We start from the raw sequence: 17,235 nt of genomic DNA on the forward strand, positions 1-17,235 counted from the left end.
GGAGGTAATCCTTTTTTTAGTTTTTTACAAGCACCCTTTGAATGATCAGAAGTGGAGAGAGAGTCTTCAAGAAATTGGCTTATCCCTAGGTATCCAAGATAGTCAAAAATAGTGTCTCCTGCGTGCGTTGTTTTTCAAAATTTTAGTTACCATGGCCTGTTGCCACCTGTGGTTCTTACAATCAATTGACCTCACTAGGAAAATACCAAACGGTTTAATATTGTATGCTAAATGGCAGTCAAATTATTCAAACTAAAAAAAAAAATACCAAAAATGATCTTTGCTCCATCTTCTTTCAGCAGATAAAGCCTAAATTTTCATGTTCTATATTAATTTTTGTAGCTAATAATGTTGACTATTCATGTAGTAAACCTTTGATTGATAATAAGGCAAAAATGGTTTGGGTAGCCAAGAGGTTGTAGTCCTCGCCTTTGGGTCTGAATGTTACTGGTCCGATCCTGTGTGGGTCAGAATAGATATTCTGCAGTCAGATGTCATTTGACATAGAGCTATCAATTAACAATGCAATATAACAAAAGGTCGACATTTCATGGTAAAAATACAAGGATTTGGGCCAATTCCTAAAACAGAAAAAATGCTAATAATTGAAAGCACAAAAAACCTCACTCACTGTGCACAACTATTATTCTACAGGGATGGTGAAAACATACCAGCTGAGTACAGAAGGTAATTATGGAACTTCGCTGAAGATTGCTCCGATGACCACAGAGACAGAACTCAATGCTGTGAGGTGTTTCTTAGTCAACGGCACCAAGCAACAAAAGATCCAACCTCAGAGTGTGTTGCCAGCTCTAGACGGATTTGAGGTTAGTTTTGTATACGACTCTGTAGTCATGTTACCATAAGATTTTATTGTATTTTTTATAAGACTCTAAGATTAAAATAGGTATGTTGCGATCCTAGTGATTAGGGCCTCAAATTTTGGTGCGATAGAGATGGTTTTTATCCTCGGCATGTTCTTGAAATATACAAGGAGTTTGAACCATTTTCCCTTAAAAAGCGTTTGAGATTAATTTATATTTTGCCCCAAATCTCATCCTAAACTTTCAAAGTTTCAAGTAGGGAGTAGCCTAGTTCCTAATAAATGAAAATTCGAGTAGCAATTTAAAATGATTTATTTACACAATATCAGACCAATGTAGATTACTTGCGTGACGACGCTGACAAGTGACAGCCTGTGTAGAACGGCCGAGAGTCTCGCTTCAGCAGTAATCGTGCTGACACAGTCTCATGACCCCCTTGCGGCCAAACAGGGGAGTCAAACCGCTTGCCCCATGATTAAGTTTGGCAGGCTGAGGTAATTCAGTGCTGTTGCGGAACAATTGCTTTGAACATTATTAAAAGTGTAGTCAAGTGAGCTGGAACAGAACATCAAGCAATTCATGACCTCCTAGTAAGTAGGTAGTTGGATTACAGGACGACAATAAAATGCTTTTCACAGCAAACCTTTCATGATAGAAAAATATTTGCAAACTTTATTAGTAAAAATCTGTTGATTTACAAAACCAAACGTCATAAGAGATGTATTCTTTATAAAATGTCTTATATCAATTTTATGTCTTCTATTAAACAGATGTATGCAGTTTTTTATATATCAAGAAAATATTTAAAACCAAATAAAACCTGGAAGTTAATCATATGTTGTAATTTGCAGATGATTGGACAAGAAGTTGTGAACGGATTGATGACAGAAAAGTGGCGCAAGATTGAAAAGTTTGGGGATGAAAAATTAAACAAATACACTATGTACTTGCGTTGGAAGGTAAGCAATAATATAGTCAAATAGAACTTTAAATGTATTATGTCTAAATTTGAAGCTCTATTAGCCGTAAAAGTTGCAGATAATCTTGTAAAACGTTAACTCTTTAAATGGAATTACCATTATGTGGTGAATTGAGTGGGTTGAAATTCAATGCAATTCAAAGAGGATTTTCAATAATTTTATATTAGGCATGTTGTATAAAAAATATTTACAATCCAAATCTAAGTAAAACTTCAGATTGGAAATGGGAAGTCTACTAGTCAATCAAAGCTACCTTCACCATGGGTACAGTTAGGTTAGTTACATTCTTAACGTCTTTTACAGAAGTCTCCGAAAGCTCCCAAACAACAGATTCCCATCCCTGTGAGATACGAGATGAAAGGTTTCAACTCTCTGCTCGGCTCTCATTACGACCACTACTACCTCAACTACGAAGAGTTCACTTGGGACTCTCCACCAGCTGATGTCTTCATTGTTGGCAACCGTGAGTAGGAAAAAGTAGAACAATTAAATGAAAGCCTGTTTTAACCTGCGATGGTTTATACATAGAGTCGTGTAAGCTTGTTTGTGGATTTTATGAACTTGTCGCTACACCATGATTTTGAGGTGACATCAGGCTAAAAACCCACGATATTGTTGTCTTGGTTTAGCCATTAGGCCTCATACTGTCCATTTCATGTCTAGGCCCTATGTTTATTTATAACTAAAAACATACACTATTGTTTAAACATGTATTAAAGAAATAACACTCGTTAAACTAGCTAATTTAGTTTGGGTTCAAAGTGACCGAAATTTGTACTTGTACAGAAATTAACCAATATTTCCAAAACGTAAAGCAAAATCTAAAATCAATGTCAGTCTTTTGGGTGTTGTTTACAGGTACCACGAAAAAAGGCAAGTGACAGAAATTATTAAATCAATCCAAAACTAAAGTCGAGTCTAAAATATATATATCATATCGTTTGGTAGTTGGATTAATTTTTTTTAACGGTTATATATTTAAATTTCTTCCCTTTTTGTAAAAAAATCTACCTATTTTACAAATTTAGTTTTGTAAAAATCATACTATTTGTGAGTGTGTAGTTTTCAATCTGTGTTTTGTAACGTGTTTATTTCTTACTTATTTACTCTATTTACTCATGACCTGATAAGAATATTGTGTTATCATTGAGCGACTTGTGAACTCTGGAATAAAATATTGACCCTGATAATCCTACATATCAAGTGGCACCGATTGCTTACAGAACGTTATGATTGAAAGCTTACGGAATATTTGTTTTCCACTTCAGAACTGACACTTTTTGATTAAGGTTCCTTTCGATTCCTAAATCAAATATAATAATAAATAATTTTTTGGTTAAAATTTGTGTTTGAATTGTGTTTTTACTTCAACTATTATTGTTTCAACTTCGATAAGCGTTTACAATGATGGTTTTTTTATTTGAGTTTTTTAAATACTAATAAGTAAGTTAAGTACTGATACATTTTTGAAACCCAACCAGTAAAAGGTTACCAACTAATTTAATGAACGATATTATAACTTTTGGATGATAGTATATACCGTAAATAAAAACAATAACAATATTTATGTAATAGGTATTATGTAATGGGTACCTATCTGCATTGATTTAGACTTCCCAAGTAATGTCACAATTTGAAGCCAAAAAACTTTGTGCCATCTGTTGAGATGGTCTACCAAATAATGACAATATTCTCTGTTAAGTGATAAATGAATCAACTGTTTGCTATGATACTGCATGGATTTTAATTAATACTATAGTGTACCTGTTGCTCGAATTTGAGCAATTGGGAAGTATTAATGGCGTTATTTTAAAATGAATAACAGTAATTAATTATTTCTGATGACTTTAAAAGAGTCGAATCCAAGATTATGGAAACACTCAGATGTACATAATAGATCGAATTAATCAACATTTCTTGTAAATATATTATCATTTATCAAAGGCTGATCTTGTTTTTAAGTGTTTTCTACAAACATTTCTCACTCATAGCCACATTAGGTTGTCCATAATAATGATTATAAATTAGGAAAAAAACATTATTTCTATTTCTTCTACTTGGTGGTGTCTATGACTTTCCAATGTTTCCATAGTTTGCAAATCGGCTCTTTCAATGATTGCTCAAGAAATGCAGCACAGTGTTCATTCAGTTATCTTTTTAGTATATCAAACTGTCCAGGCCCTCTCGCTTTTTTCCATTGTAATATTTACGCCAACACAAATTCAAATAGTAAATATTTAATTTCAACTAAGTCAGTAAATGTTTGTAGCACACGTTTCCTTAAATTTCAACTAAAATATTAACAGCAATTAAATTATCCAGCTGATCACAATGTATACAAATATGTTCTTCATAAGGATAACATGGGAACTTTGAAAGCCACTAGGGCAGAGCCCAAGGGACTTTTTCAACAATGTAAGGTCAGTTTACAAATCTACACACCTAGACATACATTTTGGTGTATAATATGTGGGGTTAAATCTTAAAACAAAAAAGCCTTATTGTTCACAAAGTTTCATGTAGTGTATTAATAATATAGATTTAACCCAATACACTAGTACCATCTGGTGAGACGAGGGAGCGAGCTGGTCTAGTGGTTAAAGCGCGGGACTTTGGTTCCAGAGGTCCCGGGTTCAAATCGCCAATGGATTTTAATCTATGTGATAATGCCGTAACCCCTAGGTCTAGCCTGAAGTAATGTGAAAAACAATTCCGGGCTTGTGCCTAGCGTCCTAGGACAAAAAAAACCTTCTGGTGAGATGGTCCTGAACTTAATCCATTTTCTTGGCTACAAATTTTTACATTAAATCAGAAGGTATCTGTTACAGCTGAGAGGCAGACTTAATAATTTTAAATTTAAAGCTTAGGTTTTTTAACCATATTTTTTCTTTAGGATGAAATCCGTGATGATAAATGTGACTAAAATTTATTAATGGGTAAACTGGGTAAATGTGTTAAACATACAACCTTAACACTAATTTGTTACACTGATTTGGATAAGAGTCAGAAAGCAGTTTTAAACTGAACAACGATAAACTATCTTTGTTTTTACAGTAGGCTAATAAAACAAATCCTGTAGCGAGAATTCCATTTTACAACCGTACTAAATAGCAAAAGCCTTTAGTGTTGGAACTACAAAGATAATTCCAACTTCAAGGTCTTGAACCAAATAAAATCAGAAATGAATAAGCATACCCCTGTAGCTTCCCTAATTCTTTGACTGGCTTAAAAATCATAGCACTATTGTGTTTAAAATACATGCAACTAATTAAGGACTGGAAATTTTGTTTTATTTTGGGACTTTCAGGCATTTTACTATATAAAAACTTTTGAACTCAAGGTGTTAATCACCGTGAAAGTACTATTTGAGTATTCCTTAAATTAGGCATAAATTAGCCTACCTAAATCTCAGAATCAAATCAAATAATTAATTAAAACATCAAACAGACAAGGCCAAGTAGACAAGTAAAACATCAAACAGGTAAAGCCAATGAAAACTTACTCATACTAATGCAGTGATTTACAATTGCACTAAACTTCTTACTTAGAATTTTCCAACAAGTAAATCTTGTTTTTCTAGTTTTTCTGCTGAAAAAGTTTTTGTCTTTGATAGCCTGTAGGCCTACCTAGGAACACAGAGGTTGGTACTATTTCTAGAGGCTTATGATTCCATTTAAATATCTATAAATACATTTAGTTTCTTGTTTTTAATACAGAAACTGCATGTGGCTCGTTCCCTGGACCCGGAGAGGACCACATCGTCAGCTTCAACCCTATGTCAGAGTTTATTGAGGGAGTGACTCACCATGTAGATAGTGCCTGGGAGGAGTTCCAGCAAACACACAAGAAGGTCTACCATCCCGACGAACATCACACACGTAAACACACCTTCGTCCAGAACCTCAGGTGAGATAGGGTGATTCAGCTAGATGTTACTATCGTGAGTTGGTAGCATTGTTTTCTTGTGCTAGATAAACAGCTAATGTTCTAATTGGGCATTGTAACATTTTGGTTGTTAAGGACGACCCAACTTCCGCCGTCCAAGGACAATTATTGGATTAAAGAACGTGTTTAAATTGCTAGACACATTGTCTAGGAAGGAAAAATTTATTGCAAATGACCCTTTAGTGACATTCCATTGAATGAATTGAAATTGCTATCTCTACGTTATTTCTTTGGAGAGCAAGCTGGTCTAGTGGTAGTGGTCAAGGCCACACTAAAAAAACAGGCCGTAATGCTCATGAAGCATGACGTAACGATAGAAGACGGCAATGACGTAGTTTACCGTTTGTGATCAGCTGCTTGTTTTAATCTTTCCTTGGAAAATAAATAAACAAATACCCTTTGTCACAAAAATATTAAACATTACGTCATTGCCGTCTTCTATCGTGACGTCATGCTTGACGAGCATTACGGCCTGTTTTTTTAGTGTGGCCTTGTAGTGGTGGTGGAGGGACTTAGGTATCTGAGATCCTGGGTTGAAATCCTTCTAATAACCAAATGATTAGATCTAAGTGATAATGCCACAACCCTCTATGCCTAGTTGAAGTAATGTAAAAACGGTTCCAAGCTTCTTGTGTCCTAGGATTGAAGGTGTGATAAAAAATGTTATTTCTTTCGGCTATTTCGGATTGTCACTATTTAACTTTATGTTGTTGCTCAGACTGATTGCATCTCACAACCGAGCCAACCTAGGCTTCACTCTGGCAGTGAACCACCTTGCAGATCGGACACCTGCCGAGCTGAAGGTGTTGAGAGGCAGACGACACACTCCAGGCTACAACGGAGGCAAACCCTTCCCTTACGACACTGCGGCCATGGCTGCCAGTCTGCCTGAACAGTTTGACTGGAGGATTTACGGAGCTGTCACCCCTGTCAAAGGTATGTTGTAGAGTTGCATAGCATAGCTCCACCTCGGTTTGGTGTTATCTAAAAGAAATAAACAGGGGTAGAATGCAAGTGAACTAGCTTATCTAAGTCAGGCTGCTAGAATTATCAATAAATGTTGTCATAAAATAGCCAGTGAGGGGGAGCGAGCTGGTCTAGTGGTTAGGGCACGGGACTTCGGTCCCTGAGGTCCCGGGTTCAAATCCCACCAAATCTCCAATAGATTTTATCTAAGTGATAATGCTGCAACCCCTAGGTAATGTGAAAAACAATCCCGGGCCCGTGCCTAGCGTCCTAAGAAAAAAAGTCTGCCAAGCAAATTACAAAAAAAATGTTAACTGTGCAGTTTAAAAAAAGTTATGTATATAAGAAAAGAAATTGTTTTGTGTAATGAAACAAAATCAACATTCTTCTATATTGAGACGTACCGAAGATCTCATGGCCTTTTCTTTTTTGTAGGTGTTGAGGCCTAACTTATCCGCTCACTTAAAATCTTAGAGTTCTAAAGAACCTATTTATTTTCTACATCCAATTTGTTAACTGCACATGTAGCATTTAGTTATTCCTAAATATCAATAGTTAGAGTTTACGAGGTTTCCTTCTCCAGATCAGTCAGTGTGCGGCTCATGTTGGAGTTTTGGCACGACTGGACATGTTGAAGGAGCGTACTTTGTCAAGACTGGACGTTTGGTCAGACTGTCCCAACAGGTACGTGTGATCAATTAAGTAAAAGGAAAGCGCATCTATTGCCATGCCTTGTAGAGAAAAAATAAAAGTGTTGTCTCTTTCTCACTATGTAAGTGAAAACAGAAGTTACTGTAGTTTTTGTGGGAAGATCTAGGTCTAAGGCTACTGTATATATTTTTTTTGTTAAGTCCGTTAAATGTTTATATTTATACAAGTGTAAGCACGTATATTAAATTAAAAAGTAGTACTTGGCATTACCTTCAAAGGAAAATTCAACTAATAATAAAATTATAATTTCAATTACTGGACCACTTGAATATATTGGGACTTGAATATATGCTAAAGTTTTCCGGGGGGAAACCCGGACCCCCATTTTTGCTGAGGGGTATTTCGAACCCCCGGACAGTACAGCGCCGCTGTTGCCCAGTGGAAATCCCTTAAAATATGCTCTGTTCCTTCCAAATGTAGTGTAGTATAGTTTGGCCGCTTAGAAAGCGACCTCCTCTAGCATTGGTTGGCATTAGCGCGTAGGTCGCTTAGCGATCAAATTATAGTATGTATCTGATTTTATTTCAGGCGCTGGTAGACTGCAGTTGGGGTGAGGGTAACAATGGATGTGACGGTGGAGAGGACTTCAGAGCCTACCAGTGGATCATGAAGCATGGAGGTCTGCCTTTGGAGGGCGAATACGGCGGCTACCTGGGCCAGGTGAATAAAACAAAACTTATCACAACTTTGGAATATGTTTAACCAACTGTAACTAAAGAAACAAGTGCTGTATAGTGTTTCAAAATCAGTATCATTCCCCATTTTATATATTTTTTACATAAAGCTGTTCTCTTCTGCCTCATCAATAGAATTTTTTTACTTGGTAATGGTATGCAAATCAAATGCATAATTGCAGCATTTTAAACTTCATCAAAATTTGGTTTAAAGCATTTAAAATTAAAATGGTGGGAAATTGGCCATAACTGTTGAGGGATAGACTATACAGGGTGTTTCACGGGAACCCTGACAAACTTCGGGAAATGGTTCCTGGGGTCAAAACTAGAAAAAAATGTCCTGTAAGCATATGTCCTAAACTCACTCGTTTTCTAGTTATACGTAAAAATGTGTTTTTTTAGGTTTTCAGTGTATCTGTTGAACATTTTAACCTCTAGATTAAAAAATCTTCAAGATATTTTAATTAAACATCATAGCATAGATATTTTAATTGCATAGCTAGATAGAATATTAAATTACAAAGAGATTTCATTAATATTATGTGCACACATGTTGGGTATGACTGAGAAAAATGAGTTAAAAAATCAAATTTTCCCGAAAAAATGATAATCCAAAAATATTTTTTATTTTTGACAGCTCTTCATACTTAAACCATTTAGTCGTTTGGCTTGCAACTTTACCAAAAGTTGTAGAATTTAATGGAGAACAATAAAATATCAACTTGTGTATACCTTTTATGGGGATTATCTTTATCAAAATCAAAAATATTGTAAGGTAACACATATTAATTTAATTTGAAGGAATAAACAAAAATGTATATTTAGCTTATTTATAAACATACCTCACTAAAAATTCGTATATTGGTTTTCCTAGTTGAGAAGGTTCGTATAAAGGCCTAAAATCCTCCATCCTTTTCATTTTTTATGGTGTAAAACAAGCATACTCACTCACTTTTCTATGTTAACCTTATAGGGAAAAATAAAATATGACAACTTGCAAATTTCTGAACATATCTTATTAAAACTTGGCTTATGACTTATTTTGATTGAGGACTTTAGGATTAATGCCAAAAATTCCAGTTTTATATTCATTTTGCACAAAACTAGCACAATCCTATCCTTTACGGGAAATAATTAGTCTTTTCAACTATTAGTCCTAATGGACGTTTTGACCTTTTAAATTTAAAAATGTAAATGCTATTATAAAAATAAGTTCTTCATAGTTAGTATAGGTTGACGTGAAAACATTTTATGGAAGAAAGTAAAATATTTTACAACTCAATCAATTTCAACAAATCTAGGAAGTGCACTAACTTGGACGCATTATTATAAACATTTAAAATCCTAACATTTACCAACTGAAGCTCATTGGGTTTCAGGAGGGATCGGATTATAAGGGTTCAGGTATTTGAAAAATCGATATTTGTTGTTATTATTTCGTAATTGATTACATTTTTTAGTGTGCAACTAAAAATAGCTTTGAATTAAATAGAATATTGGTAAACCTGTAAATGCAGTTAATAAATCATCTGTTTTGCTCGGTCAGCTGATGCAATTTTTATTGTTGAATACTTTGTTTACATTGAATTTCCAGTCCATTGTTATTGGCAGTGAATATCATGTACACTAACAGTGAATATGCAGATATGGTATTTATTTATGGATTTTGTGATGGAAATTCAAGATCATCCGTTCAAGAATACGCTAGAAGATTTCCCAATAGGCGTACGCCTAATAGGCAAGTATTTACAGATCTATTTAATCGACTAAGGGAGACAGGATGTGTTAGAAAAGTTGTCCCTGACGGTGTAGTTCAAACTCCTGTAGAGGTTGAAAATGACATCTTACACTCTGTTCAGCAAAGCCCAGGAACAAGCGTAAGAAAGCTTTCACGACAGCACCTGGTGTCTATTTCTAAAACCTGGAGAATTTTACATAATGAAGGATTATATCCTTATCACTTAAGAAAGGTTCAGGCGCTTCACGCTGGTGATACCCTAAGAAGGTCTCAGTTTTGTCGCTGGGTAGCAGGAAATCGTCACCAAATTAAGTTCAAACTCTTTACTGATGAAGCTCAATTTACTCGGAATGGAATAAACAACTCAAAAAATGTCCACATATGGGCCGAAGACAATCCACATGCCACAGTGGAGACAAACTTTCAACAGAGGTTTTCGGTGAATGTTTGGTGCGGTCTTTTAAATGACAAACTTGTAGGACCTCACATCTTAGATGGTGCTCAAAACGGTGTAAGTTATCTACATTTCCTAAACAACACTTTGCCGGAACTGCTCGAAGATGTTCCCATCCAGTCAATGGCAAGGATGTTTTATCAACATGACGGTGCTCCCCCACACAGGAGTCGAGCTGTAGTTGAAACGCTGAGAAACCGTTTCGAGGAAAAACTTATTGCTCATCAAGGACCAGTGAATTGGCCCCCTAGGTCGCCCGACCTGACTCCGATGGATTACTTCCTATGGGGATACATGAAAACAGAAGTTTACAGAAGCAAGCCTCAAACAAGAGAAGAGCTGGTAGAGAAGATTCACACCGTAGCAGAAACAATAAAAAGTAATCCTATCATGATAAGAGCAGCTACATCATCTCTGGTTAAACGTGCTAGACTGTGTCTGTCTAAAAATGGAGGCCATTTTGAAAACCTCATCAGTTAAAAAAACTTTACTTCAAGCCTTCATAGTTTATATTGGCAAAAAAAGAATGATGTTTCCCTAGTTACTGTTTTTCTTCTTTAATTTGCAGTAATTTAAAGCTTATTAAAATTATTATGATACATTATTATATTAATATTAATTAAAAACATACCACAACATGTAAAACTTGGGTATACTAGGTTATAATTATTTAGTTCCAATTAAACTATGTCAAATAAAAAGTTTTAATTAAATATGTACTTAGAAATATGAGAGCTATTTTATTTTATTTTTCCTCATAATGTTAACATAGAAAAGTGAGTGAGTATGCTTTTTTTACACCATAAAAAATGAAAAGGATGGAGGATTTTAGGCCTTTATACGAACCTTCTCAACTAGGAAAACCAATATACGAATTTTTAGTGAGGTATGTTTATAAATAAGCTAAATATACATTTTTGTTTATTCCTTCAAATTAAATTAATATGTGTTACCTTACAATATTTTTTATTTTGATAAAGATAATCCCCATAAAAGGTATACACAAGTTGATATTTTATTGTTCTCCATTAAATTCTACAACTTTTGGTAAAGTTGCAAGCCAAACGACTAAATGGTTTAAATATGAAGAGCTGTCAAAAATAAAAAAAATTTTTGGATCCTTATTTTTTCGGGAAAATTTGATTTTTTAACTCATTTTTCTCAGTGATACCCAACATGTGTGCACATAATATTAATGAAATATCTTTGTAATTTAATATTCTATCTAGCTATGCAAGTTTAATTAAAATATCTTGTAGATTTTTCAATCTAGAGGTTAAAATGTTCAACAGATACACTGAAAACCTAAAAAAACACATTTCTACGTATAACTAGAAAACGAGTGAGTTTAGGACATATGCTTATAGGACTTTTTTTACCAGTTTTGACCCCAGGAATCATTTCCTGAAGTTTGTCAGGGTTCCCGTGAAACACCCTGTATACTTTTTAAATTGAGTTAATTTGTAATCTATATTACAACACATTTTTGAATCTGTTCAAAGCTGACAAAACATGTGAAATTATGTGCTTCAGTGAAAGATGTGTGAAAATAACAAATATCGCTAAGAGAATTTTTACTGTTTTGTTAACAAAATTCAGTTACCGGTATCTCTTAATTCATAATGTACTATTTTATCAACAACCATTTGAAGCTGTATTCAGCAGCCCATTATCATTGGGCTTTCAATAAATGGACATGACTATAGAAACAGCTGGTCATAGCAACAATGAAGCTATACATGGTCACTACTTTCTACACTCATTGTGTTCATATTCAGCTCAAAATCTATAAGTATAAAAGAGGATGTTTGTATATGTATATATATATATATATATATATTTGGCAGTGATAAACTCAGACACCGCTGAACCGATTGCCACGAAACTTGGTACATACGTGTAGAATTTCATGGAATAGGTTTATACACCATCAATTTCGTGATCCGTCCAATCGGCTCCGCCCCAGTGGCTCTGGAGTTTTACATGTTAACCTTATGAGAAATGGAATTAATGAATCTTAAAAGCTGTTTCAATTAAACAAGTTGGTTCTGTTCTAGGGGTGTGCGAAGCAGCAAAAAATTTTCGATTCGAAGCAACGATTCGATTCAAAAGATTTTCGATTCGATTCGATGCAACTCGATTCGAAGCAATACGGTATTTTTCTATTCATAATTGTCAATTGAGTGGATTAACAATAATTAAAATGTATCACATTTGTGTAATAAAAATTTTTGTTGATGTGGTATTAGGCCTATTTCATACTTAACATATGAATTTTAGGTGAAAAAATATTTATTTTCAATCATATGTATTAGAATAACTGCTGGAAATACCAGTGAGCTGCTTTACTTGCCTATTTCATAATTTTTACTTGAATTGGCTCAACTGCAAGAAAGAAGAAAATATTTTTTTATCAAGACATTCATTCTCATTTTAATAACTGTTTAAATAACTAAATAGGTGCCGGTAGCTAAATTACAACAAATTTGAATGGAACTTAATATAAAAAGACCATTAAGAAATAAATTTACATATCACAAGTTTAGGGCCTGTGGACCAGCTTCAGGACTGCAAGCAAGAAGAAAATAAAAATAATATGTTTCCACCATGCAATATGTATCATTCATTCCCTGCCTCCTAACCTCCTTAGTATAATAACCTCACACTTACATTATTTGTTACATCATCATAAATAAAGAATTATTATTGGCATCAGTAGGCCTACAGCTTTACCTAGGCATTATTTTTATAGGGCCTAAAATAGTAATAGGCTAGAAACAACATGTCAAGTGGAGAACTCATTGAAGAAAAGATATTGTGTAAACTAATTTCCTATAAAACTCAAAAACAGTAAATAACATACAAACATTGTTTATGGTATAATTAATAAGGACTAAAAAATGCATATCATGTCATACAGTAGTATAGACCTACTGCAAGAGATTAAAATCCTAAAGCAACTGATTTGGATAGCTAATGAATGAAAAGAATTAAAAATCCATAAAATAAAGCCAAACAATATCACAACTAATTAGGTACCCGAAAAGTAACTCTTAAATAATATATAGAAGATTAAAATAATATTAAATCAAGAGACAAGAAAGTTAAATGCTATCTTCTAGCCTAGTGCCCTTGACAACACAGGTCAATGTTTTTAAACTACCCTCGATGTTTTTGGAACAGCAGGGCCTTTTTCTCTTAAGGAAGGGTAGTAGTATGTAAACAAAAACAATGAATCAGTCTCACCAGCCAGGCCCGGGCAACGATGTGTGAATTCAAGGTCATAGACCCTACCCCTCCCCTCTTACACCACCCGGTTGCTACCCAGTTGCTTCAATTGCTGACAAAATGCAAGTGATGAAACAAGGAAGTAGAGACAAAGAAATATATTTCTTTATTCAAAAACACAAAACTGTTAGAGATTATTTTCAAAGAAATTAATTCAATGTAATTTGTGAGTTGTAAATATTGTATTGGATCTTAGAAATATATTTTTTTTACCCCATCTAACCAAGATACAGATCTGTTCACTATATCAGATATTTCTTTTGTTTATAATTTATTATGTAAAATAATAAAATATATTTTTAATTAGGTATTGAATAAACAATAAATGATTATACTAGTATGTCTGGATAAATAGTCTTTCTATTCTTTTGACTTTGTTTTCTTTGCACTGTTAGTGTTGCGTCACGGCTTTTGTCTTGTTACTCTTATCAGTAGAAGACTAGACCTGGCTCTGGCTAGTGGCAGTGCGGCAATTGCTCTGTTGTGTCTTTATTCTTAAAGGTCGTGAGCCAACTTAATTTTTAATTCTCATTTGAACATTTTAATTCCTCTGTAATAATAGATATAATAATATAAGAGTGTTTCTTTGGAAATAAATTATTCTTTTTTTTTTCTTTTGCCCCAACAAAAATTCGGGGACGGGGACCGGCAGACACCTAACAAAAATACCAAATGAATCAGTCTATAACATTAATCTTACTAGTTAAGTATTAAGTAACAATTTTTCAAACTTATTTTTAAAATGATTTTGGAGTAACCTACCTTGTTTTGGCTAGGTTCACAGTAGTAAAATATTTCACACACTGCTTACATCAAGACAAAAAACAAACCTCTAATCATTTGCAATGTCAAAACAAAAAAATATAAAACAATTAAAGCTATATTTAATGCAAAGAATGTATTAAATAAGAACGCCTTCGTAAAGGAAACGCAACAGCAACGCGCTCCTGTATTGCGGGTATTGCATTGACTTTCTGCAGGCGTTTTTCGTATATGGATACTGACTCCCTCGTGAATCGAATCGTTTTTTGACCACCACTGAATCGAATCGCGATTCGATGCATCGAATCGAATCGAATCGAAATTTCGATGCATTTTCGATGCATCGCACACCCCTATCTGTTCTATGATGTTCAATAGCATTAAAGTTACAAGGATTACCAACAGGGTGCAGCACTATTATTTCTTTTACATTTATGACAACAACTAATTTGCAACCAAAAGGTGAGTGAGCATAGCAAACGAACTTCAACCTGGAGGCGAGTTAGCGTAGTGAACGAGCTAACCTGAAGGCAAGTGAGCGTAGCGAACGAGCTAACCTGAAGGCAAGTGAGCGCAGCGAACGAGCTCCAACCTAAAGGTGAGTGAGCGTAGCGAACAAACTTCAACCAGGACGTGATTGAGCCATGCGAACGAGATCATCTTGAAAATTAAGAAGTTAAACGGGGCAATGCCCGCGAGTTACAGCTAGTTACATCTAAAAATAATAAAGCTTGGTGGCGAGGTTGAATGACAAAATAAAATAATGCCATGATAAATCCACTCAATTTTGTGGACACCTTTGCAAAAACCTAGTTAAACAGATAAATAAATATATATCTATAAATTAAAGTGCTTTTATGTAATTGGCCATTCAAACTTATTGGTTATTTCAGGATGGATACTGTCATATAAACCAGACTCAGATGGTTGCTCCGATCACAGGCTACGTGAACGTCACTTCCAACGACCCGGATGCACTTAAGATTGCTCTGCTCAAACATGGACCGATATCTGTAGCCATCGATGCCTCTCAAAGGACCTTCTCTTTCTACAGCAACGGAGTGTACAACAGCAAGAATTGCAGTACGTAGTGAACCATTGATTATAATACACTTACTAGACAGTTTGCTATACAAAACGATACCTGAGCAATTAATGGTGATAAAGTGGTCTTTATCATCATTAATTGCTCAGGTATCGTTTTTGTGCTACATTGTATGGCTAGATCACATCGGTAGTTCAAAGCTTTGGAGGCCTTGGAGTTAAAATGTTGGAGTTAAAATGTTAAGACATTCATTTGTAAATAGATGAATAAATAGTTATTCGTGTAACTAGTGGTGAAAGTGGCACTTTGCTGCACACGAGAGCAATGTTTACGCACTCGCCTGCGGCTCGTGCGGAATGATCTCGAGTGCAGCAAAGGCCTTTTTCTATCGTGTTACACATTACATTTTTCCTACAGTCACTATAAAGCATATAAATAATTAGTCTTTCAAACACTATACAACACGTTTTTAGGTTCAGCTGGCAACACAAATGGTGCCCTAGAGAAAGTAGTACCCGCGGCCCGTTCACTCTGCTATTTTTCCTCGGCAAGAAATGTGCTCCGCGTTTTGAGAATATAGTTCCGTATGCTTTTGTAATTTGAAGTAGTTTCCGCGCCTAAAAAAAATGCTTTAAAGGTATTTTCTTGTTTATTAAGATCGTAGGAATGTTTTAAAAACGTTTAAAAGAAAAGTCCAGAAAGTTCAGAAATACCGAAACTATAAACACGAAATGACAGGTTAAATCGTAGTTATAATAGTCAATCAGCTGCTCATAGTATTATTATCTTTAAGTGTTGCCAACCTATTTCCAAGCGTACACGGATTACGTGCTTAATAGAACCACGCTGTTTTGTGTTGTTTCGTTGGAATCCTGATGTGCGGCAAAGTATAAACCGTACGACAAAGTATAAACCGTACGGCAAAGTATAAATATGCAGCAATTATCAGCTTTCTGTACTATAAACAGTACAAGGAAGCCAACTTTGTAGGAAAAAAATTTTAACGCTTTTTCTACTTAGTTATTGAACTAGGAGAGGTCACAGAAAGCAACCTGCAATCTGTCTAAATAAACTTTATTTTTCCAGAAAATAACCCAGATGGTTTGGACCATGCTGTGTTGCTTGTTGGTTACGGAAAGATCGGAGACAGAAGCTACTGGTTGATCAAGAACAGCTGGTCCAACTACTGGGGCAACGACGGCTACATCCTTATGGATCCTGTGGATAACAACTGTGGAGTGATGACGGCTCCGACATATGTCACTATGTAACTGTTTCTCACCATTTAGTAACTTGAGCTATTATGCATTTCCAAACAAAAAAAGACTTATTATGTAAGCTACGTGTACAGTGTTTTGAATTTTAATAAAATAGTTTAATATACTGTAATATAAAATGTTTTATGTTTTATTCAGACCCGTCACCATTTGCTTTGTCTTTATTGCACGGTTATTATTTCATACTTTGGTTGTGTTTTGACATGTTAAACAGAACAATCAACTTTCTTCAAGATGAGTTGTCAAAATGCCTTCAAGTGTGGTTTTCACAAGGAACTCAACTGAAGATTGTCTCATTCACTACTGTAGGAACAAATTAATCTCTATTTTGAGTAGTTTAAAAAAGGGTATGACAGAAAAATCCTTTTCCTCAAAACTTGACTGAACACTTCGTCTGAATAAAAACTTTGTAAAATGTTTCAATTTTTAAAATTAAATATTTAGAACAAATTTAAATTCTATCAAATACATTACAGTGACAACATTCTGAAGAATCTACGCCATCCTAGGTATAGAATAAGAATATTAATAGGTTATGATTCTCTTTTAAAATACTTGAGATACAATCTGA

The 17,235-nt window shown here is 34.6% G+C and overlaps 1 protein-coding gene across 3 annotated transcripts in view; it reads left to right on the forward strand.

The window, feature by feature from the left end:
- Window positions 1–16,762, forward strand: part of LOC128995983 (digestive cysteine proteinase 1-like) — a 69,219-nt gene extending 52,457 nt beyond the window's left edge. For all 3 annotated transcript variants that reach the window (XM_054421086.1, XM_054421085.1, XM_054421084.1), the window contains exons 3-11: window positions 655–827; window positions 1,676–1,783; window positions 2,108–2,267; window positions 5,521–5,710; window positions 6,468–6,685; window positions 7,299–7,399; window positions 7,955–8,086; window positions 15,236–15,425; window positions 16,474–16,762. In XM_054421086.1, the coding sequence (XP_054277061.1) occupies window positions 655–827; window positions 1,676–1,783; window positions 2,108–2,267; window positions 5,521–5,710; window positions 6,468–6,685; window positions 7,299–7,399; window positions 7,955–8,086; window positions 15,236–15,425; window positions 16,474–16,658 (1,457 nt within the window). In that variant the 3' untranslated portion in view covers window positions 16,659–16,762. The remainder of the gene's footprint in view (window positions 1–654; window positions 828–1,675; window positions 1,784–2,107; window positions 2,268–5,520; window positions 5,711–6,467; window positions 6,686–7,298; window positions 7,400–7,954; window positions 8,087–15,235; window positions 15,426–16,473) is intronic.
- Window positions 16,763–17,235: the final 473 nt, after the last annotated feature.

Source organism: Macrosteles quadrilineatus, unplaced genomic scaffold (assembly GCF_028750875.1).
Source record: "Macrosteles quadrilineatus isolate MER2022 unplaced genomic scaffold, UCM_ALF_1.0 Scaffold_5__1_contigs__length_97177068, whole genome shotgun sequence".
Lineage (NCBI taxonomy): Eukaryota > Metazoa > Arthropoda > Insecta > Hemiptera > Cicadellidae > Macrosteles > Macrosteles quadrilineatus.